General features: G+C 44.8%; 2 protein-coding genes across 2 annotated transcripts in view; both read left to right on the top strand.

Annotated features, from left to right (window-relative positions):
- The window catches only part of KIF26B (kinesin family member 26B), a 480,495-nt gene that overhangs the window by 214,135 nt on the left and 242,142 nt on the right, over window positions 1-24,218 (top strand). Inside the window, exon 4 of the mRNA XM_060088379.1 lies at window positions 9,585-9,751. Coding sequence (XP_059944362.1) covers window positions 9,585-9,751 — 167 coding nt within the window. The remainder of the gene's footprint in view (window positions 1-9,584; window positions 9,752-24,218) is intronic.
- Window positions 23,600-24,163, top strand: LOC132483123 (phosphatidylethanolamine-binding protein 1-like). Its single transcript, XM_060088380.1, has one exon. It carries the CDS (start codon window positions 23,600-23,602, stop codon window positions 24,161-24,163), a length of 564 nt encoding a protein of 187 aa, XP_059944363.1.

The following is a 24,218-nucleotide window of genomic DNA, read 5'->3' as shown; positions in this document are numbered from 1 at the left end:
AAAAATCTTTTTCTTTAATTTCTTTTTGTGTTTCTCTTTCTTTCCCTTTCTCCTGTTTCTCTCTTTTTTGCTTTATCTCTGTCCCTCGGCCTCTTTGTTTCTTGTTTGCCTTTTCTTTCCCCCACTCTGGTCATTTATCTCACCAATATATTGAATGAAGTGTACCCTGAGATACCTTATTTTTTTTGAATAAAGCTTTGTCTAACCTGTTCATAATTTTTAAAATCAGGTGAAAATAACCTTTATCCCTCAAAACCAAGCAAAACTCAAGCAATGCTAACGCAACTAAATTAAGTTTATTTTTATTTGTATGTATTTGTAATTAATGTATTAATTGATGTATTTATTAGATATATTCCATATCCAGAGACTGTACTATGGTGGTAATACTGAAGTGAGCAAGACCCAGTCCCTCTCCTCACAGGGCTTGCTATCTAGTTGGGCAGAGAGACCAGTGACAGGCAGTTACAAAACAAAACAAATGCTCTGATACAAGGGCAGCTGTGGGGACCATAGGGAGGGGTGGCCCTGATCATCCAGGGTGGGAAGAGTGTTCAGGGCATTCCTGGGGCACTGGCTCTTGGAAGTGTTTGGGGTAGGGTGCAATGGTAACCTTCCCCCAGTAAAAGAGCAGCCCACGTGATTCAGTACATGAAAAAATCCTTTAGTTCTTCCAGGTTTTTGGAGCTGACCTTGGGGCCCAACCCTGATGCCAGGGTTGGGTTGATGACGGTTGCTCTACTCAGTCTGAATTTGCTTAGTTGCAAATGGAAAGTGAGATCGGTTACATCAAGATTCAGACCATTTGATTTTGCTTTCATTTGATCCTAAAAATCACAAAACATTGCCTGTGTGCATATTGAGAAATTATTCAAATGATCCTTTTCTCTGCTCTTCATCAACTCTTTGGCTGTTAACACATTTTCTGAATGGGGCAGCCACAGTTGAAGAGCTGTACATTCTCTGGATGATGTGATCAGTGCAAGATAAACTCAAGGATGGAAAGAAAGGAAACCTGGCGGCAATACCTCCTCCAGGGTTTTTCCCATGTGGCAGACAGAGTTAAAGCTATTATTTGGTGACAGTTGTGCCTCGTTCATAGGGTTGCTGTCAGGATTAAGTATGGCAGCATATATACAAGGTCCTTAGAACAGACCCCGACTCAAAAACGATAGTGAGTATGATGGTGCCCTATGAGGATGCCTGAAGTCACTTCTCAACATTCTCTCAGGCTGAAACTAACCTCATCATGTCAGCTAGACACCTGGTATCATTGTATGTCTTTGAATGTGTCACTAAACCACCCCACAAAACATAATTGAGCACTAAGTATTAAAAGTATTGTCAGTCAACTTATTTACATGTATCTATATGTAGAAATACTACAAGCTTGATGGTAAGACTTTATTATTTGTTTTAAGATATTCTTTAAAAGAATATTTGAGCTCTGCCTTGAGCTGCACATCTCAGAACTAATATAGATCAGTGGAACAGGATAGAAAACCCAGAGATAAACCCATGCACCTATAGTCAATTATCTATGACAAAGGAGGCAAAAATATACAATGGAGCAAAGACAACCTCTTCAGTAAGTGGTGCTGGGAAAACTGGTCCGCTACATGTAAAGGAATGAAATTAGAACACTCCCTAATACCATACACAAAAATAAACTCGAAATAGATTAAAGAACTAAATGTAAGGCCAGACACTATAAAACTCTTAGAGGAAAACATAGGCACAACACTCTTTGACGTAAATCTCAGCAAGATCTTTTTTGACCCATCTCCTAGAGTAATGAGAGTAAAAACAAAAATAAACAGTGGGGCCTAATTAAACTTAAAAGCTTTTGCACAGCAAAGGAAACCACAAACAAGACAAAAAGACAACTCTCAGAATGGGAGAAAATATTTGCAAATGAAGCAACTGACAAAAGATCAATCTCCAAAATATACAAACAGCTCATGCAGCTCAATATCAAAAAAACAAACAACCCAATCAAAAAATCAGTGGAAGGCCTAAATAGACATTTCCCCAAAGAAGACATACAGATGGCCAACAAACACATGAAAAGATGCCCAACATCACTAATTATTAGAGAAACGCAAGTCAAAACTACAGTGAGTAGTTCTGACCTCACACCAGTCAGAATGGCCATCATCAAAAAATCTACAAACAATAAATGCTGGAGAGGGTGTGGAGAAAAGGGAACCCTCCTGCATTGTTGGTGAGATTGTAAATTGATACAACCACTGTGGAGAACAGTATGGAGGTTCCTTAAAAAACTAAAAATAGAACTACCATATGACCCAACAATCCCACTACTGGGCATATACCCCGAGAAAAACATGATTCAAAAAGACACATGCACCCCAATGTTCATTGCAGCACTATTTACAATAGCCAGGACATGGAAGCAACCTAAATGTCCATCGACGGATGAATGGATAAAAAGATGTGCTACATATATACAATGGAATATTACTCAGCCGTAAAAAGGAATGAAATTGGGTCATTTGTAGAGATGTGGATGGACCTAGAGACTGTCATACAGAGTGAAGTAAGTCAGAAAGAGAAAAACAAATATCATATATTAACGCGCATATGTGGAATCTGAAAAAATTGGTATAGACGATCTTATTTACAAAGCAGAAATAGAGACACAGACGTAGAGAACAAACGTATGGATACCAAGGGGGAAAAGGGGTGGTGGGATGAATTGGAAGATTGGGATTGACATATATACACGATTGATACTATGTATAAAATAGATAACTAACGAGAACCTACTGTATAGCACAGGGGACTCTACTCAATGCTCTGTGGTGACCTAAATGGGAAGAAGGAAATCCAAAAAAGAGGGGATATCTATATACATAGAGCTGATTCACTTTGCTGTCCAGTAGAAACTAACACAATATTGTAAAGCAACTATACTCCAATAAAAACTAAAAACAAAAAAGAAATCTAAGGGAAGAATCCAAAACAGAAATGCAGCTGGCCCTTTGTTGTACCCTGCACCTCAGTCTTTTCTAAAGCATTTGGGTGGCCCTGCCCCTTTACCTTCTAGCAACACAAAGAATAAAAGAAGACAGTCATGTGCACTGAGGGGCCAGATTTAAGCCCTGATAACGGGTATCATGAAACACAGCAGCCTCCTCTGTTTGCTGACTCATCATACAGGGCGGAACCCTGATGAAGGTGAGGCTGTAAATCCAGGGTGAGGAAAAAGGCAGCTCTCCTAGGCCCCGGTAGCACCGGTGTGTGGAATTCTCTGTGGCAAGAGGTCACTGAGTCAAAGCTGTGGATGGATAATTTTATGGCCGCTAATAAAATTTATAGCCAAAGCAAGTTAAGATAATAAGGGTAATCAAACATCCAGCCGTGGGACATAAGAATCCCATCATGGCCCCTTGGTGCTGGCTGTGGGGAGGGGGTAGCTGGACAACACAGGAGGACTATATCTGTGTGACTCAAGGTAGCCGCGGGGTCTCAGAGGTGATCTGTGCCCCATGTGAGCCACGAGGACTAGGCCAGGCCAGGGACCAGGTTCAAGTTAGGCGGCATTGCCTGTGCTCCGGGGACAGCATGCCAAGGCATGGAGCGTTAACCGGAGCATTTAAATGCCTAAAAGTCACAGTGGCATGGGAGAGGATCTGAACCAACCCAGTTCCAGAACACTAGATTATGGAAAAAATGTTCACTGACTGTTCGAGTGTGACATGGCAGAAATGAAGGAAGCTGAGGAAGGACGGCGTTTGACTTGGGCAAGTGTACAGAAATCAAATGAGGTTTAATCCAAGAGCCCAGTTCCGGTGGAGGCTTTCTCCAGCCCCTCCCAGCTTTCCTGGTCTCCCCACTTCCCGTTGCTCCCTCGTTGAGGGCTCTGGCTCACCCCATCTCCTGCAGGTTTCGGGCATAGGCTGGTGGGGTCCTGTCCCTGAGACCCCCCTGCAAACTCACTGTCGGAGTCCCTGAAGGACTTGGCCCCCTTTTCTGACTTGGCCTCGACACCCAGAGTCCTCATGACCCCCTCTAAAATGACAAAGCAGGCGCAGGCCACCTGGGACAAGCTGAAGGGGATCAACTCTTTGGTGGTGTGGCGTTTCTCTTTTGTTCCTTTTTTTTTTTTTATTGTGGTAAAATATACATAACCTAAAATTTCCCCTTTGATGTTTCTGAACAGAGAATCTTCTGTCCCTTAGGTGAGTTTCACATGGAGGTCAAATCTCACCACCTCTGCTTTGTTCCAGGAGAGTGGCCTGTGCACCAGAACAATTTCTAACCCTTGAGCTACTTATTCAAGCAATTCTAGAAATATTTAGAGCACCTATTATGTGCCAGGTGTTGCATTAGGAGCTCTGAACTTTCAGATACAACCAGATAATTGAGTTTGACCCTGGAGTTATTATCATGATTATGGGGCCGTATTTTAAAATAAGAGGAGCACTGTCCTTACAGCTTTGGTTTCTGTCCAAGTGCTTTTTCTTAGTCCTTTCAGTGAGCAGATCTTGGGCTCTCCCTTTAGTCAGCAGTCCCCTGGTGCTCTTTATCCTAAGTTTTTTTTTTTTTTTTAAATTGTGGTAAAATGTACGATATAAAATTTACCATTTTAACCATTTTTAATTTACCATTAGTTCTGTAGCATTAAGTATATTCATGTGTGGTGCAACCATCACCACCACCCATCTCCAGAACTTTCCCATCTTCCCAAACTGAAACTATGTACCCGTTAAACAGTAACTCCCCATGTCTTCCTCCCTAGGCCTCTGGCAACCACCATTCTACCTTCTGTTTCTCTGAATCTAACTACTCCAGGTGCCTCATATAAGTGGAATCATACAATATTTGTCCTTCTGGTTTTTTGTTTGTTTTGTTCTGTTTTTGTTAAAATATCTTTAGATGAGATTAGTGGAAAACACATTTTATTGTTCTAGTTTTCAGTAGCTTTTCTTCAGGCAAAAAGACCAGCAGTAGTTAACTTGCTGCAATGCCTGCTGAGACTTCTAAGCGAAAACTGTGTTGCCATGTGAGCTCCGCCCCTTTTACAAATCCTGCTTAGGAAAGGTGCTTACTACCACTGCGCACGGCACGGGAGCCACCTTTGCAATGCATCACTTCAGTTCTGGGTAGGTCTGGTTTCCAGACAGGCAGGGTGAGATGAAAGTTGAAATGAGATCAGGTTTACCCAATCGCTCAGGGACAGAAAGCACTGACACGAAAAGAGTGCAGTGGAACAACTTAGGGAGGGCTGAGGCCGGTACAGACACTGCAGAAGAGGAGATGGTTCTGGCTTTGGAAACGTCCCAGTGCTTCCCTCCTGAGTGGGGTATTCCTCTTGTTTCTCTGCCTGCCAGGATCAAATGAACATAGCTCATAAAATGAAGCATTTTGGTCCCCAGAAGGAGGGGTACAGAAGTAAGAGACACGCGCCCATGGCTGTTCCAAGAATCCTCTGTGCTGCTCCGTCCCTGGGTCACACAGGGCAGCTGCTCCCCAAGGGGATCCTTCAGGGGAGGGGGGGAAGGGGGCCCCTGGCCAGATGCTGTTAGAGCCAGCCCCAGAAGTGAGTCAAGTGGGGATTGACACATATTCCTGCAGTGCAAGCGAAGACTCATATACAGAAAAGGATGGAAAATTTCCTCTCCCCCCTTACTCTCTCACAGGAGCAAAACCCAAATGAGTTAATGGGGGCCTATCTCACTGCAGTGTGATTATTAGAGGAAGATGCTGTTCTGTGTACCGCCACCAGATTTCTGTTACCCTGGTACTGAAATGCAGGGTCTGCATGATCAGCTGGAACTGTTTATCTTCGGTTTGGGGATGCATTTGTTGATCTTGTCCTTTGCAGAGTTGCTTACCTCGTTTCTATTTTACGTCGGCTTTTTGAAATTGTATTCTGCTGTCCTCATTCCCTAGAGTGCAACCACTGACAGCATAGACAATACCAAGGGTTGACATTAGTTGTGTCCAGTCTTTTTCAGGATAACTGTGAGCTGGTCTGTGCTAACACACATCAAAAAATATTTATTGAGCACCACTGTTTGCAAAACATATAAAAATATTAAGTAACAGTGTAAGTAGTAATAACAATAAAGGAGATATCCCCAAATAGTGAGATACAAATTGCCTAACAGAAAATGCTTTGTATGTTCTTTTCTGGGATTTGGGGTCATAATGCCATTAAATATAAAGACTGAGTGGGATGCATTTGCTGCCCTTAGAAGCCTCTGCACAGGAAATGGATACTGTTGGTGTTCCCTGCTGCCTCGGCAGAGTCCAAGGGAGGCGGCTTTCTGGGTCAATAATGCCATTTAAGATGAGCCCCCAAGTTGTCACACTCTGGAAGCTCTCAGAGTCCTTCCCATCAGTGGGGAAGTTAAAGGTCATTGGCTTATAGATTGCGATTTGCCGTGTGAAAGCAACCTTGGCTGATAACAGCCGAACATCTTTTGTCTTGATTCTGTGGTCAAGATCATAACTGAATTTAAGATTCGAGATTTCTTTGTGAACAAGTATATGGCTCCTCATATTGAGGTATCGGTGCAAACATGTAAATGTGGTTGAGAGACATGAATCTTGCCTAGAATGACAACGTAGTGAGCGGCTTTATCCGTGAGGTCTGTGAGAGGCAGCTCCCTGTGCACACGAACGGTAGCGGGGACTCCCATGCGCACTGAAGACCCCACGTGGACAAGCACACACGTGTGCAAACACACAGGAGGCCCCCGCTCCCTGAGCCTGGTTCCTTTACTGCCATCCCGTGTTCCATTGACCACCACCCTCGGGATGTGATGTGGTGTTTTGAAAGTCACAGATACTTGTTGCTTTAGTGAAACCATCCGGTGTAACCGAGATGGAGAGCTAACAGCAGGTTTTAATCAGAACTAAAGCAAACGAAATCCTGTGGTGGAAATCTAGTACCCCTAGAGTTAGTGATTGGGACCCCCTGGCAAGTTTTCAGGGGCTGCTTCTAGACTATGACATACACACATAATCAAGATAACGAGTCCTTTCCCCCAGAACTTTACGCTTTTCGAATGTGTTAGATGAAGAGATTGAGGTTTCTGAATTTTCCCACGAAGAGTCTTGTAGCTTTCACAGTATCCTGAGAGAAAAAATTAAGTCAGAACAGTCTGAAAAGCAGAGGTAAACCATAGTCCTCTACAAAGAAGGCTCTTGATTGCAGATTGTGCAGTGAAGCTAAGGTTTCCGGGAACTCCTGCTGTTTGGGCGTTTTCTCTTACAGTGGATTGCGGGGAGGGGGCCACTAGAGCCGCCTTGAGGGGACAGTTAAAGCGGGAATGGGGGTTGGACTGGGGGGGAGGGCAGAGTGAAAATGTCGCAGAATCCAACAAATTGGGGTCCAGTCTTGGCCCCTGCTCCCTAGCTGTTTTCCCCTGGGGAAGCAGCCCCAGGTTTCTGACCCTCGGTCTCTTAGAATCCACCTTCTGCAGGACTGCAGTGAGGGCCCTGGGGGGAACCGACCACGACAGCACACCCCTTAGCCCCATGTCACACACATCTTAGCACATCTCACGTGCTGCCCACCTGGTCTGGGAACCAAGGGTAGGGGCCGCTGCATGACTGGAGAGGGGCTTGGGGTTCTCAGCGAGCTCATCCCCTCGCCCTTTGGAGAAGCCAAGTCTTCCGGGCAGATTCTTACAGAACAGAGCCTTCATTATAGCTAGCAGCAAAAAAGCAGGCCCCTCTTAGAGAGACTTGCTTTTGAAGTGTGGGGAGGCCGTCCGCTGGTAGGAAAGGCCATTGCCCTGAAATAAGATTCGGAACCAGGGGAAGAGTGAGTGCTGCTGCGTAGGTGGTCTGCTTCCAAGGGGGGGTCGCCTAGGGAACACAGGGTTGGGGTAGGTGTTAGTTTTGTCACAAGGATGATCAAGGAGGGTCGGCCCTACGTCGCTCCTGAGACCCCATTCTGGCGTGGAGAGCTGTGGGATGGAGGGAATTCACGGTGAGGTTTGTTTTGGGACACTGTCCAGGGTGGCATCATGTACCACCGGTGCTTCATAAATGCCATTTCGTGGTGACAACAGTGTGCGTGCCCACGGCCAGGTCCCCGGTTGTTTCAGCCATCCCCTCCAGCATGCCTCACTCCTCTGGGAGAGTGGTAGCTGGTTGCGGGGAGCCCACACCCCACAGGCTGCAGAGGAAGCCCAAAGAGAGGTGACACAGGCCCTCTGCCAGGGAAGCAGCCCCTGCCAGTGCAGGGAACGTCCTCCAGGCCATTGGCTGCTTTTGCTGCTTCCTCTCCCGTTTCTCTGATGTGGGTTGAGTTTCCTTACAATGCATTGAATGAATGAGAATAAGAAAGTGTGTATTGGCAGAATTACAGCTGGATAATGCCAAGGCTTTCCAAGTCAGAGCATGAATTTAGCAGAGCAAAGTTTCAAGTCCATGGGGCTCAAGAGTGATTGCTATTCTTCTAATAACGAAAAGTACAAATGTTTTATGTTCAAAGGTTAACAAACGGGACTCTTTCACTGGCCTTCTGGACGGCTCAGCACAGAGTGGGAACTGTTCCTGATCTTTGCCTTATTGCACTTGTATTTTCTAGGCAATTAGAAACATTTTCCACTCAGCATTTAAGAGGTTTGAATGGGCTGGAGACCTTTATTTTTTTTTCCCCCAAACTAAAGTTTCCTTTTTAAAAAAAAAAAACAAACTGACAGTTTTTCCTTTTTGCAAGTAGACTGAAGTTTTAAAGTAACAGGCTTTCAAAATAGCACACTTAGACTTGCCTGCATAATTATTACATTTGTCATGGGATTAGCACTTTCCGAAAGTATATTTCTATACCAGTATCTTACTTTGCCCAGAAGTGTGGTTCTTCATAGTATATTATGTGCATTTAGGCAAAATAGACCCTGCCCCCATTCACTAGAATTTGCGCTATAAAGGCAATTATTGCCAATAAAATGGAAGCCATTTATCTTAATGAACCAGTAGGAAAATTAAGTCTGTTGAAATGGTCTAAACCTTCCAAGGGGAAAAAAAAAACCCATTGGTAATTCATGATGGGCTGTATCTATTTTTATGAGCTTCTCTAAGTCATCTCTTTGCTGACTGCCTACAGCAAACAACAACAATACACAAGTAGTGATTTGTTTAATTTCTTATGTTCATTAGCAGGTTCACTTCTCCCTTAAAAAAATGATATCTTTGCCCCTCTTGTCTATTTGAGAGCCTTTAGGGCCTTCCTAGTAAGAAACCAGCACTAGTTGGTCCTACCGGTCTGGTCTTGGGCTGCAGATAGTGTGGTTAATGGCTCCTGCTTCCCCCTCCAAATGGAGGGGAGACACAGAAGTAATTGAAACTTACAGTGTCAGGGCATAATTGTATTCCATTATATTTAATGCAAACGAGGAGGTATTCTAGCTAACATGCAGGAAAATGGCCTTAGAGGAGGCCATATCGCCTCACTGAATGCACGTGGGGACGTGTTCCCTCCCAGCCTCACCGCCCCCTGCCCCGCACTCTGGCCCCGACCCCAAAACAGAGGCGCTACCGGTGGTAGTCAGGAAATGCCGTGAGTTACAGGTAATGAGCTCGATATCCGTGTTCCTTGCCAGATCTCCCAGCTGATGACAGAGCCTGGCCGGGAGGGCCTGACAGAGGCGGCGCTGAATCGCTACAATGCAGACAAGCCTTCGGCCTGCAGCGTCCCGGCCTCGCAAGCCTCCTGCGTCGCCAGTGAGACCTCCGCAGGCACCTCGGTGGCCGCGTCTTTCTTCGCCAGGTAAGAGAGGTGTCCAGACCCTCAGTTCTTTCAGGTGAGCCCACCCGGTTAGCCTCTCACGTGGACCAGTTTAGCTAAAACACTGGGAAGAGTTTGGGGCTGTTCTTTGACTTCATTCTTTAAGACAGGGTTTCAAAACCTCAGCCCGTTGACATCTGGGGCCAGATAACTCTCTGTTTAGGGGGACTGTCCTGTGCGTATAGGATGTCTAGCAGCATCCTTGGCCTCTACTCACCAGATTCCTGTGACACCTTCCCCGGTTGTGACAACCCAAAATGTCGCCTGGGTTGAGAACCTCGGCTCTGGGAATAGGTGGCTCTAAAGATGATCTCTGGACAGGAGGAGGACTTTTGTGGGTGCAGCCCCATGGCTGGTGTTTCCAGATATCTCTTCTCATTACAGAAAATGAACTGCTTAAAATTTAACTATTAAATAGATGACAAATTTCTTCCTTCTTGACAGACTAGCTGGATAGTTGTCAACTATCCAGCTAATTTCAGAAACTTAAAAAAAAAAAAACCCTGAGAAACAAAAAAGAAAGGTATTTCAACAATGTTTTCTGCCTAATTTTAGCAACACGGCAGAGACAGGGCAGGAGACATAGGACAGCTGAGCAGGAAGGCACTTCAGGGATTGTCTAATTTGATCTCCTTATTTTATGAATAAGGAAACTGAGGACCAGGAAAGTTCAACTGTGAGGTAGTTTATAGAAAAGCCAGAAATAGAAACCAGATTCCTCTGGGTTTTCCTCTGTGACTCATTCTTTACTTGATACTTGGAACTTAACCTTAGAAAACTTTTTCTGTACCTAAGATTCGTGAGCTTCTGAGTAAGTAGGGTATAGACTAAATAGCGTCAGATGTGAAATCAGAAGACCCCTTGGGTTTGAGTTCCAGCTCTACCTCAGTGTCTTCATCTATAAAATGGGATAATACCTGTTCCTCAGGGTTGCTCTGAAGGTTAACATAAGATGATTATACATTATAAAGCATGTGCTGTACAAATGGTAATTCACTGTGGACTTAACTAGTGTGTCAGTAAGAGGGAACGTTGTTTGGCTTTTCCTGTTACCCTTAGCGATGGTAACATCCAAAGCACAAATCTGAGGAAGGGGCTCTGATTAGGAAAGGAGCAAGTTAGAGGAGGAACAGAGGCTGACATCCTGGATTAAGCCACAATAAAGGCAGCACACGGGGCTTGTTGGAAGATTGGCTTTGAGGTTCTGGTTGTACCTTGGTGCCATGTTTATTGTCCTGTGAACCACTGGGCCAACTTGAATGTATGGGAAGTAACAGGAAATAGGTATGTAGTGGCCTCCTGACAACAGAGGCCATCGTGTTAGCTCTGTGTGTACGTGAATTTCTGTGTTGTCTGGGACCACTGAGCAAGCTTACTGGGAGGTCATGTCCATGCCACTCAAGGAGAGAATAAACAGATGGAACAGAATATGAGGGAATGCCACAAGCACAGAAGATCCCGGGACATAGGTAGGCTATTAGAGAATGTCTACAGGAGGGTGACTAAAGGGGTGAGGAGCTAGTAGGCCAAGTCCTGGCAGGCTTAGTCTGGAGAAGAGAGCCCTCAGCTGTCTCTTGGGCCATCATGTAAAAGAGGGATTTGGATGGTTGTATAGAAAACCCGAGTATGTGGGCAAAGGCTGAATAAGACCTCATGATGAAAGAGAGAGATCTCCCAGCTCAGAATGAAGGAGAAATTGCTCACAATTCAAACTGCCCCAGGAGACAGCGAGGTCCCCATCACCGAGGGACATCAAGCTTACATTGGGTGACTGACTACCTGGCTTCACTGCCGGAGAGAACATTCAGTGCTCAGATGGGGGTTGATCTCCTGAAATACTGAAATGTCCAGAGATTTTTACAGATTGACTGACTCATAAAAAAACTCAGAAAAAGGAGCTGAAGCAGGAAGAAATAAGAGGTGCTATGGTCCCTGATGGACAGTGTTTTGGGAGAATAGTGTTCCCTGCTGGGGAGAAACCAACAGTGTCATCCGAGTCAGGGAAAGGATGTCGAGATGGGATGGACCAGGAAGGCCTGAGTGCTGGACAAATGGTGTATGGAGGCCAGCTTTCATGTGGGTCAGAGGAGGATTTACAAACAAGCGAACAAACATCAGGGAAAAGAATGGCGAATGACTGGCAAAGACAGTCTTTCTGAGAGTTTTGCTTGTACACCAAGGGGTAGAACGGAAACACCAGGGTGGACCCACCTGAATGGGCCAATGATGTCGGTTGGGCGAGGCCCTGCGGATGATGTTAGTGATAAACAATGAACCCTTGAATTCAGAATTGCAAGGGCTTGTGGTATGACCTTTCAAAGAGCTAGAAAGGATTTAGAGGGCTACCTAAATCCTTGTCATTGCTTTGTGGTGAATGCTGACAGCACCTGGAGCTTAGTGGGTTAAAGCATTAAAAGTACATGGTTTGGGGCTTCCCTGGTGACGCAGTGGTTGAGAGTCCACCTGCCGATGCAGGGGACACGGGTTCATGCCCCGGTCCGGGAAGATCCCACATGCCGCGGAGCGGCTAGGCCCGTGAGCCATGGCTGCTGAGCCTGCGCGTCCAGAGCCTGTGCTCCGCAACGGGAGAGGCCACAACAGTGAGAGGCCTGCGTACCGCAGAAAAAAACCAAAACTACATGGTTTGTGTTTAGAGCGTTTACAGTGTAGAGTGAGGGGGAAAGTACCATGAGAAAAAGAATAATTCTTTAAAAACATATATATATATATATATATATATATATATATGGACACAGGGACGGGGAAATGTAAGCTGGGACGAAGTGAGAGAGTGGCATGGACATATATACACTCCCAAATGTAAAATAACTAGCTAGTGGGAAGCAGCCGCATAGCACAGGGAGATCAGCTCGGTGCTTTGTGACCGCCTAGAGGGGTGGGATAGGGAGGGTGGGAGGGAGTCGCAAGAGGGAGGGGATATGGGGATATATGTATATGTATAGCTGATTCACTTTGTTATACGGCAGAAACTAACACACCATTGCAAAGCAATTATACTCCAATAAAGATGTTTAAAAAAAAGTCAAAAAAATAAAGTTCTGAAAAATTTGAAAAAACCCCATATATATATATTTAAAGAATTATATATGTGTATTAGGAACTGAATGTATATATATTCACCCCCCCCCACTCATTACGCGGTTTGCCCTGCTGCTCTCGTCCACAGTGGTCGGGCTGTCACGCCTCCCATAGAGGGTGGCAGCATACTGACAACCTCCCTGTCATGGACGGGGACTGAGAGCAAAGTCGGGTGACCTGCTCAAGGTCCGCACTGTCAAGAGAGAACCAGGGTTGTCCCTCACCTCTGTGGGTCCCCAAAGCCCCACCCTGAGAAGTCCAAAGCAACCCCCTTACATTGTCAGGCAGTAAACTGAGGTCGTGTCAGAGGAGCTTTCTGTTTCAGCTCAAGCAAAGCTGTGTGAGGTGATGGTAGGCGTGGCTTTTAAGAAGAGTGGAATCTGGGTCTGTTGCTGGGGCCAAAATTGGAAACACATTAGTGGTTCTGGTTTTCATGGAAGGATAGGAGAGTCGTTCCGCATAGGGACTTGGGGGCAGGGTCAGCCCCCTCAGATCTGTGTTCACCACTTTTCAACACGTTCTGCTTGACTGTGTGATTGGAACACATCCGTGAGTCTGTAGGGCTCTGGACTCCACATAGCTCCAAGTGAGGACAGGCTGGCCAGCCCTCAAGAGCTGTGCTGGGCGTCATTTCATTGCAGATAGGAGCAGCGCCATTTGCCCAATTTGTGGCCAACGTGGCTGACATCTACTGAACACTCAGTGTGTATCACTCACTGCACTAAGCTCTTCATATGCAGAATCTCCCTTAATCCTCAGAGTAACCCTGGGACGTAGATCCTGCCATTTCCCCTGTTTGATGGATAGAGAAAGAGGTGTCCTGAGTCAAGTCACCAGCCCAAGGCTACACAGCTGGGAAGTGGCAGGGTGGGGAGTCCATCCTCATTTCCTCTCACCTGTGAGGCTTATTGCTGTTCTCTGTGCTAAGCAGGCTTTTCCCACCATAATCATGAACTGATGGTCGTCGCTGATAAAACCCATGAAGTAAGTGGGCCCTGCAATCAGTTTGAGAAGATAAGTAGAACAGCGACAAAACCCTGATTTGTTGAGGGCTGCAGGTGTCCACTTTTCTCTGTGATACAGGCCTTTCTTTTAAAGTGTTTACTTTTCAGAGCTATGGGTAGAGGACTGGGTGGATCTTGTTGCATTTCAGATTCAACAGCTATAAAGTAAAAATTCCAGTTCTGAATAAGCAGTGATACTCTGGACCAGGGCTACCCCCAGTGTGGTTTGTGGACAGTACACACTGGTCTGTGATAAGTGTGGAAATTCAGAGGAAGCATTTAGAAACTTCTGTAGCAAGTTGACAGAGTAAGTTTATGCCTATTGAATCTAAAAATAAAAAAGTAGGTCTTATTGTTTGAATGTAATTAGAAATAAAAGAAAAAAAGTGATTCCTTCACCACAGATAGTTTGAGAAGTGCTGCTTTAGAAAATGTTGAAGCCCAAATTGCTTTCCTTCTACATATCTTTCGCCAGAATTTCTTTATTTAATTAATTTATTTATTTGGCTGTGCCGGGTCTTAGTTGGGGCATGTGGGTTCTAGTTCCCTGACCAGGGATCGAACCCAGGCACCCTGCATCGGGATCGTGGAGTCTTAACCACTGGACCACCAGCAAAGTCCCTCCCTCTTTATTTCTTTAAATATCAGCATTTTGGTAGACTGCCTTTGCTTCAGAATTTCAGTACTCTGCTTTTGGAAAAACACTTTTATTTCCCCCTTTGGAAAAAAGTAGTAACAGTGAAATAGTAACAGTAATACTAAAAATATTAATAGTAATCTTAACCAAAAAAAGAGATAGGCATAACTGATCATCAAGTTGGTTAATTTTCATGCTTTGAACTTTTCAAATGAGGGAATCTCCTTTGCGTGATTCCCATGTTAATATTAAGTGGTGAAGTCAGGTGTCATTAGATTTCCCGTTTGTTGACTATTCACTTTGAATAAAAATTTACTTTTTAAAAAAACTGTCGTGATCTTGTTTTTTCAGTTTTATTGAGATATAACTGACATATATTACTGTATAAGTTTAAGGCATACAGCATAATGATCTGATTTACGTATATTGTGAAATGATTACCACAATAGGTTTACCCAACATCCATCATCTCATACAGAAACAGATACCAAAAAAAAAAAAAAGAAAAAAACTTTTTTTCCCTTGTGATGAGAAGTCTTAGGATCTACGCTCTTAACAGCTTTCAAACATACCATACAGCAGTGTTAACTTGAGAACTGGATGAAGGTGGTCAAAAGGTACAAACTTCCAGTTATAAGATAAATAAGTACCAGGGATATATGTACAATATGATGACTATAGTTGAGATTTACTTAATGATGTACTTTGTGCTTTAAAGTATGAAGTGCATGAAACCCTATAAAAACTCTTGGGTGAATCCTCAGATTTGTAGGTTGAGGTGGTAGAATCCTCATTTTAATTTGAAGAGCTGTGAACAAATTCTGGGTTACGCATAGAATTGCCTGGAGCTCTGGTAAGTAAAATGAATCTTTCAGATGATCTCCTATCGTTGCACTGATGTTCTTTCCCAAATAACCTTACAGATAATCGTATTGTTGTTGTTTTAATTCATGGAGAAAATGAGCTTCTGGAGGATTTTAATCTACATTCAGAGCAAGTATGGGAAAAATAGTGAAAATTGCCAGCTATCACATGAGCTTTGCAAAGGCAAGTTCAAGTGTGGCAGAACTGGCGCTGCCATCTCTGCGGAGCTGGTGAACACATGGGTTTTCAGTTCTGTCTTCAGACGCCACTTCTTATTGTAATATTATTATATATATATATATATATTTTTTTTTTTTTTTTCTTTGTGGTCTGCGGGCCTCTCACTGCTGTGGCCTCTCCCGTTGTGGAGCACAGGCTCCGGACACGCAGGCTCAGCGGCCATGGCTCACGGGCCCACCCGCTTCGCGGCATGTGGGATCTTCCTGGACTGGGGCACGAACCCGTGTCCCCTGCATCGGCAGGTGGACTCTTAACCACTGCACCACCAGGGAAGCCCTGTAATATTATTTATTTACAGCTTTTACATTTAGTTCACAACCTTTGTAAGACCATAACTTTTTACCAAATTCAAATGAAATTTTCAAGTAAAATTATATTAAGGTCATTTTTCATTATTATTTTCTCATTTCTCTATTTTCTTAATGTAAATAAATGCCTTTAAATCTGTTTTCATAGGTTTTGATTACTTCAGATTACTCAATGCCTTCAAATCCTTACTGTCTGTCCATTTGCTCATTGTTGGATCCATCACATTAGTTAGAACTTCTCCCTCTCTTTTTCCTCTGTTCTTTTTTTCCCAGTAACAGGGTTATTTTTTATTTACTGACTCTCTTCTTGAAGATTCTGACCTTTACACAATTTTCCATTGTTGATTAAAAATACATAACTCTTGGGTTTGGAATTTTCTGCGTAAATTTTGATGTTCACCTCAATCTTGGGTTGCCCTCAGATTGACTTTGTGCGGTCCACTTGCTCTGTTTTCTCTCTCTCTCGCTTGGCAAGCTGTCCCTCCTTTCCTTCTGCTAACTTTATGCCTTTTGCCTAAACTCATGTTTTTCTTAGGGATGTTATTATATTTCTGACTATCTCCACCTCTTGTGCCATTTCTTCCATCTTTGTTATAAGAACGTTGCTTGTATCACCTGACGGCCATCTCCAAGCCCCTGTTATGCTGTTGACTCTTATGACTGATTTAACCGGCATCCCTCTGAGGCCAGAGGTTGCTGTGACATTAAAGCAAGACCAGCTCGGGTCCAGAATCAGGGGCTAAGCTGCGCTGAGAAGGCCAACTCCCGGCTCCGAGGCCCTGCCCTCAGACGGGTCCCTCCGTTCATCAGCCTTCTTGTGGGACCTGCTCCTGAGTGCTCTGGGTCCACGTGCTGCTGTACACACAGCTCCCACTGCTACAGAGAAGGTCCTCCTTAAAAGCCATTTCCGCACTCTCACTGACAGCCAACTCAAATAGTGCCTTTCGCTGGTCACAGCAGATGCTTTTCGTATATAATCTTGTACAGCGAAGGCTTTCTTTAGTCCCTGGGCATGCTGACACATAACGGTAGTAGTTGGTTATTTGAGAGGAGCCTATTAAGTCAAAGAAGGATGAAGTGTGAAACTGCTCATGTTTCTTTTGTTCTTCCATCAGGTACAGTTCCCTTAGGGATGCTCACATCTTCCCATTATAAGTACACCAGCAATTATTACCAGAGAAGAACTCTCCTAAACACACCACAGTTGGTCTCAGGTGATCTAGGGGTAGAAACCTGGAGCTGGGTGCACAGATCCAACTCTTAATTTGCGGATTCTCTGTGGAGAGATAGGGCAGACTTTCTGCCTCCAGTTTTACAGATGGGAAGCTAATGTCCAGTGCCATGTCTGTTGCAATAGAATGATATCTCTACAAAACAAAACAAAAAACACTAGGAGCTTTGAGGAGCTCATATTGTGGAATTTCTCTTATACGATTATTGTATTTTTCCTGTTTTGTTTGCATCCAAGTATGCACCTTTGTCTCCTTACTCCTTCTAGGGTCTCATTCTGACTTAGTGTCTATCCCTTTCCCCTTTTCTCCCATTACTCTCCACCTTCCCCACACCACCTCCCTGTCTGCCTCTTCCATGGCTCCCATGGAAGTGGGGCTGCCCTTGAACCTTGTAGGGAACACCTGTGGTCAGGGCCGACATGCATAATTGTGCCATTTGCTGTTTGGCCAAAACTCTACTGTTTGAGCTGAGACACCTCCCACTGGGCTCCATCCATCCAAAGGGACGTCTTTTTCTCAACTGCCCAAAGGCACTGTCTGGGCTCATGTCTCACCAGCTGCTCCTGCCCCTTTCCTGGGGGCTAAACAGTGTCAGGGCAGCGATCTTTGAAGGCCTGAAGTGGAAACCAAATCCCTACCCTCTGAATTTCTTGTTTACTTATTCCTGGCAAGTCATAGCTTTACTTTGCTTAGAAAAGACTCCATGGACTTCTCAGAGAAGAAGGGACTCTTGCTCATGTATATTGATGCAGTGAATATTGAGTGCTGTCAGATTTCAGGGGCCCCAGGAAATAGTTTCAGGTGTTTGCTGCATGAAGAAGTAAACCCTGGATTGCTTATGAAAGACAGAGAAAGCACTGAAGAAAAAGTGGCCATAATTCAGTGTCTACACTATGATCCTTTGTGTTCAAAAAAGATCCTAAAACACTTTAAATATATGACCCTAACAGCCAGTACCCTACCCCGGCAACCCCCAAACCCCTGTTTTGGGGGTGTGCAGACCATAATAGAAGTGGCACCCATGGCTTGGCCCACGCCATTCTGAATTGGTGATCTCTGCTAAAGAAAATGGTCAGTGTTTGCTGCCCCGTTCCCATCTCCTGCTGCAGGAAATGTGTAGGATAGCGTATTTTCCAACTTAAGTCCTTTGTTTGACGGATGGCCAGTTGGGGTGCTGGCAATCAGCTCACAACATCTGGGACTCATTTGTACAGCTTTGCCTCCGTTGAAAATCCAGTTCATGCCTTGGTGTGGGTGTTTGAAGGCAAAGCAATTCCACTGAGCCTGAAGGATCCCTGTGATTCTTGTCAAATATTCTCAGGGTTAGGCATTCTGGTTCTTACTGAACAATTTTAATGTCCTTCTTACTGATGCAGGGGTAAGGGGAGGGGAAGAAGAGTACTGGATAAAGCAAAGAGAAAGATGGAGTGGCTTGTGGTTGCATCCACAGCCGGCCACTGACATTCTGACTTTAGGCAAGTAACTTAAATCTCGCTAAGCCTCAGTTTCTCCTGTTAAACAGAGATTATCATATCTACTTCATAGGATTATAGTGAGGATTAAATGAAAATGTGATAGTTCTTTGTAAACATCATCTAAATCCTAGAGGTGACGTTAAGATGGCATTTGCTATGAAAAGGATGGAATTCTACCCTCAGTGGGAAATCCAATGAATTCTCAACATTCCCTTTAGAGTGGGTGACTTGTGTTGTGTGTACCTTTACAGTGTGTTTACATGCCACTTTGTAATCCGGCCTAATGACTACCTAGGACCTCCATGGCAATTGTAAAGATCAGGCATCACGCCTCGGAGAGCAAAACTGCCATCATGGGGGGCCGAAGATCACAGCTGGCTCTTAAAGCCTTACCTGGAAAGAACCAGGTGTCACTGGTGATTGAAAACATCAGTGACCAGCAGAGAGAGAAACCCTGCCCTCTCCTGTGGAGCTCCAGTTAGCTGACTACACACTTCTAAATCTTTTGAAGGGTTTCTTTTTGTAGTTTTATAGCCCTAGAAAAACTCTCAAACAGTAAGAAAGAAAACAAAAGGAAGAAAAGGAGGAGCCATTAAGAATTCTATGACCATATGGCTTCGTGGTGACTGCAGTGTGGGAGCTGGAAGTCTGCCATGACACTGACAGTGAAAATGAATCAAAACAGTAAATAAAATAGAAGTAAAAAAGGGAAATATTTGCTCTCTTTGTTAATACCTTCATGATTTGAATTGGGGGCTGAAGAAGGAATATATGGTGGCACGGAGTTGATTCAAAAAGAACAATAGGGCTTCCCTGGTGGTGCAGTGGTTGAGAGTCCGCCTGCCGATTCAGGGGACACGGGTTCGTGCCCCGGTCCATGAAGATCCCACATGCTGTGGAGCAGCTAGGCCCATGAGCCATGGCCGCTGAGCCTGCGTGTCCGGAGCCTGTGCTCCGCAACGGGAGAGGCCACGACAGTGAGAGGCCCGCGTACCGCAAAAAAAAAAAAAAAAAAAAAAAGAATAATGGAATGACCTGTGTCCTGAATGAGAAGATGGATGGAGAAAGGACACAACTTTATCTACTATATATTTGATAAAATGTTTCCTTGACTGCACTCTGTCCCTGCCCTGTTGCAATACCTCTGTAACTTGTTCCTTTCTTCAGTACTTACTCATTTAAACATAATAGCCTACATTTATTGAGGATTTCCTATAGGCCACACACTACTCTGAGTTCTTTACACGAGTTTAAACTTCAGAAGCCCCCATGAGTTTGGCCCTCTTGTCATCCCATTGTTTAGATGTGGAAACTGAAGCACAGATTGGTGAGGTAACTCGATCATGGTCAGACCGCTAGAAGGAGATGAGTAGGTGCTTGAGCCAGGCTATCTGATTCCAGAGCTTATGAGCCAGAATGCAAGCTCTGTAAGGGGAGAGATATTTGTCTCTTTATTCTTGGCTGAACCCCTAGTGCCTAAAAGAGTACCTAGGAAATGTTTGTTGAATGGATGAAAAAATGCTCTTAGCTACTGAGGCAGGAGATAGGTGGGCTCCAGGTTAGGCATTTACAGTCAGCCTCCTGTTTGCACTTCGAACTAGAAATAACAACAGCAACAGGGTAAATAGCCAAGCTTTGTCTCCTGAGGACACTTTAAGATAATAGTCCTGGCAGGGCCAGAGAGGGACTAAGCCTTGTTTGAATAAAGGATCAGGAGGTCATATATTCCCCAACCGTGGGGCAAGGGAGAGACTGCACATGTGCAGAAAGCCTCCTTGGGGGTCAAAAAGGAGGGGGCACCTCCCCAGAATAGGTGATGCCAAGGCCGTCCTCTAGGCCTCTGCCCTGGAATCCATCTTGGAAAAAAGCTGCACATGCATGTTGGAGAGGGTACTAAGGCAGATCAGCTGTGGAAAAAGAAACCAGATAATTGGCCAAGGGTAAACAAAGACCCGGAAGAACTGCCCTATATGGATGACTTCACTGCCTCTTTACTGCCTCCTGGTTAGGGAGGACGCCCACACCCTTGCTCTCCGGGTGTGCCTGCATCTCTGCCTTGCTTCTGTCTTAAGTAAACAGACTGTTTCTCTGTGTGCTCTCCCACTTGTGCTGTGTCTCTAATAATAAACTTTGTACCTGTTTTTACAGTTTTTGCCTCCTTGAGAAATGCATTTTTCAATGGGGGCAAGGGCCAGGGGGATTTTGCTTCTAGCCTCTACCCACTGGTGGACTAGCGGCTAGGACTCCTCATTTTCACCCAGGCTTCCCAAGTCCAATTCCTGGGCAGGGAACTAAGATCTCACTTCAAGTCACTGCTCTCAGTGCTGCCTCTCTGCGATCACTACTACGCTCTCCTGCCTCCAAACTCAACATGGGTTGTGATGGGTGGGCATTCATAAAGTCCCAACACAAGGATGATCAGTGAGACCATAGTAGAGAAGGAATGCAGAGCACACCACTGAAGACATAAGGGAGAAACATTTTGACCAACTACTCTAGTCCTCTAACTTTGTTAGTTACTAAAATATTGCTTCCTGTCTCACTCAGAGTAAAAGTTAAAGGTTTTTCAGTGGCTTGCCAGGGTCTCTCTACAATCTGCCCTCCACGCTCCTCTATCACTCTCCCTCTTGCTTGCTCTGACCCAGGCACACTGACCTCCTTGCTTCTCCTCCAAAAGTGCCAAGACCATTCCTTCCTCACAGACTTTGCTCTTTCTGTTTCCTCTGCTCTTTCTCCAGGTATCTGCTTGGCTCGACCCTTCCTTCCTTCAGATCTTTGCTCAAATGCCACTTAATGGCAAGGCCTTCCCTGACCTCCCTACTTAATATTACAGCTATTCCAGCTCTGCATCCCTCTTCCCACATATTACCTGTTGTCTTATGAATATCTGTTGAATGAATGAATCTCAGACTCAAAGGGAGATGGGCAGCTAAGTCTCCAGGTTATCTTACACTGAATTTCTTTTGAGAAGCTTACATTTTTTTCCCACTAAATTCAAACTACCTGCTTAGGAATTAAATTATTCTTATAAATCTAGGATGTTTGGGGGAGATAACATTGTCACAAAGCATGGAAAAAGGCGTTGTTGGGAAATTGAGATTCATATTAAACTATAAGTACCTGGTTGTCTTTTCAAGAGGAGGATTTGTAGAGACGGGACAAGAGGTGCTGCCTGGGACAGGAAACCAAAGAAAGAGTTAAAGCACAGGAAAGACTTATGAGTTGTAGGTCTAGCACAATGAAGCAGGGCTCTCCATCTTTTCTCCTGTCTCATTGAAAAGCTGTCTTTTCCTCCCTTGAATAAACCTCTTTGCTTTCTGTCCTCTGCTTTGATTTATTATTTTAATTCTATAGCTGTCTTAGTGAAGTATGTAAAGCATTTGGGGATAAAATCATGTGGAAGACATTACAGAAACTAAAGATGTATTATCTTATGTGGTATTGGGTAGAGGCTCCGTGTGCTGAGGGATCCTATCCTAGATGAAAACACAAATCGTGTCTGTGGCATTGTGTATTGACTAAGAAACTGACTCCTCATTGAGGGTATAGGAAGGAGGAATTTAGGGAGTACTGTTATAATAATTTGGTGGGAAATAGGTAGAACTGAAGCATAAAGAGATCTCACTGAAGTGTCTGCTTTTCATAACTGAGAGATGTCCCTGAAGGTGGGATTTTTATTTTCTTGCCTCTGAAGTGGACATAATGACTTTTTCTTTTCCTTCTGTCTGATTACTAAGGTGTCGATTTCAAGAGAACAGGAACTGTGTCTAATCCCTTTACTGCATTTAGCACTGCCTGGTACAGAGTAGGAGCTCAGTACATGAATGTTGAAATAATGAATCAACCATGCTTGAAAACTTAGGTCTGTCCTGCTTCTCATAAGAATGAACTACTTAAAAGAAACTGTGGGATTATGTAGCCTCAGAGTTATCATTCCAAGTACTAGTATTAATGATAAAAATAATTCTGATAGATAAAAACTAAATGGAATATTTTTCATGATTCATTTCCACACAGATTCAGCAGGACACTATTTCTAATAATCATCTTTTTATTTAGCTGGTGCAAGAATGATTTTAGCATTACACTGTAATTAGATGCCTTTCCTGGCACTTGGTGTGCTTGTTGTTCATGAAGTACCCTGGAATTCGGGAAATATAATTTCATGAGCCTACATCATAATAGACTGTGTCATTTTCTTGGCATCCTCAAAACCAAAGCCTTAAGAGTCCATAGTTTGTCCTTTTAAACTCTAGCAAAGGAAAGAAAGGGCCTTGGCAGTGACAAAGAAAGAGAAGTCTCTCGGAGTCTGTAAAGTAATCAGCACCAGGCAAGCCACTTGAAATTTAAAAAATGAGAAAATATAAACCATCACTCAAAATTTATTTCCAGTCTTTTAGGTGCTTCAAAAAATAATTGTGATTCATTTTTCTGAAATAAATCTTCATCTATTATTATACCTGTCTAAAGTGGCAAGGTGGCACTTGGGGGGAAAGCAGAATACCCCTGAACAGAATTTTAGGAGCACTTTCTAGTGATTAAAAAAAAAGCTAAACAGTCTTACATCACTATATAAGCTCTGACCACCCACAAGTGTTTAAAAATCAAAATAAGACCTTGTTTCCACGCTTGAGGAGTTCCAAGCATCAGGTTAAAACTGAGAGAGGTGAACTTCCCTGGTGGCGCAGTGGTTGGGAATCCGCCTGCCAGTGCAGGGGACACGGGTTCGAGCCCTGGTCCGGTAAGATCCCACATGCTGCAGAGCAATTAAGCCCGTGAGCCACAATTACCGAAGCCAGTGCGCCTAGAGCCCGCGCACCGCAACGAAGAGTAACCCCCGTGCGCATGCGCTCCCCGGCCGTGGGGCCTGAGTTGCCTCAGTACAGCTTGCAGACCTCTGGGAGTCTGGGCTGCTACCCTGCGTGAGTCCTCCCGCAGCTTTCCCCGCTGTCCGCCCCTCTCGGCTTCGCGATGCCCGTGGACCTCAGCAAGTGGTCCGGGCCTTTGAGCCTGCAGGAAGTGGACGAGAGGCCACAGCACCTGCTGCAGGTCAAATACGGCGGAGCGGAGCTTGACGAGCGGGGCAAAGTGCTGACACCCACTCAGGTGAAGAACCGGCCCACCAGCATTGCATGGGATGGCCTTGATCCAGGTAAATTGTATACCTTGGTCTTGACAGACCCGGATGCTCCCAGCAGGAAGGACCCCAAATACAGGGAATGGCACCGTTTCCTGGTGGTCAACATGAAGGGCAACGCCATCAGCAGTGGCACGGTGCTCTCCGACTATGTGGGCTCTGGGCCTCCCAAGGGTACAGGCCTTCACCGCTACGCCTGGCTGGTTTACGAGCGGGACAGGCCACTGAAGTGTGATGAGCCCATTCTCAGCAACCGATCTGCAGAGGAGCGTGGCAAATTCAAGGCGGCGAATTTCCGCAAAAAGTACGAGCTCAGGGCTCCGGTGGCCGGCGCGTGTTACGAGGCCGAATGGGATGACTATGTGCCCCAACTGTATGAGCAGCTGTCTGGGAAGTAGAGGAAAGCCAGGAGGTGGACACGGTCCCAGAGTTCCCAAGCAGTGTTTCAGTTTA

Source organism: Mesoplodon densirostris, chromosome 2 (genome assembly GCF_025265405.1).
Source record: "Mesoplodon densirostris isolate mMesDen1 chromosome 2, mMesDen1 primary haplotype, whole genome shotgun sequence".
Taxonomy (NCBI): Eukaryota; Metazoa; Chordata; class Mammalia; order Artiodactyla; family Ziphiidae; genus Mesoplodon; species Mesoplodon densirostris.
Note: the sequence above shows the minus strand (reverse complement) of the source record. Positions and strands in the feature narration are given on the sequence as shown.

Bases quoted from the DNA above. Each gene is read 5' to 3' on its own strand.
- LOC132483123 (XM_060088380.1), top strand. From the start codon at position 23,600: ATGCCCGTGGACCTCAGCAAGTGGTCCGGGCCTTTGAGCCTGCAGGAA.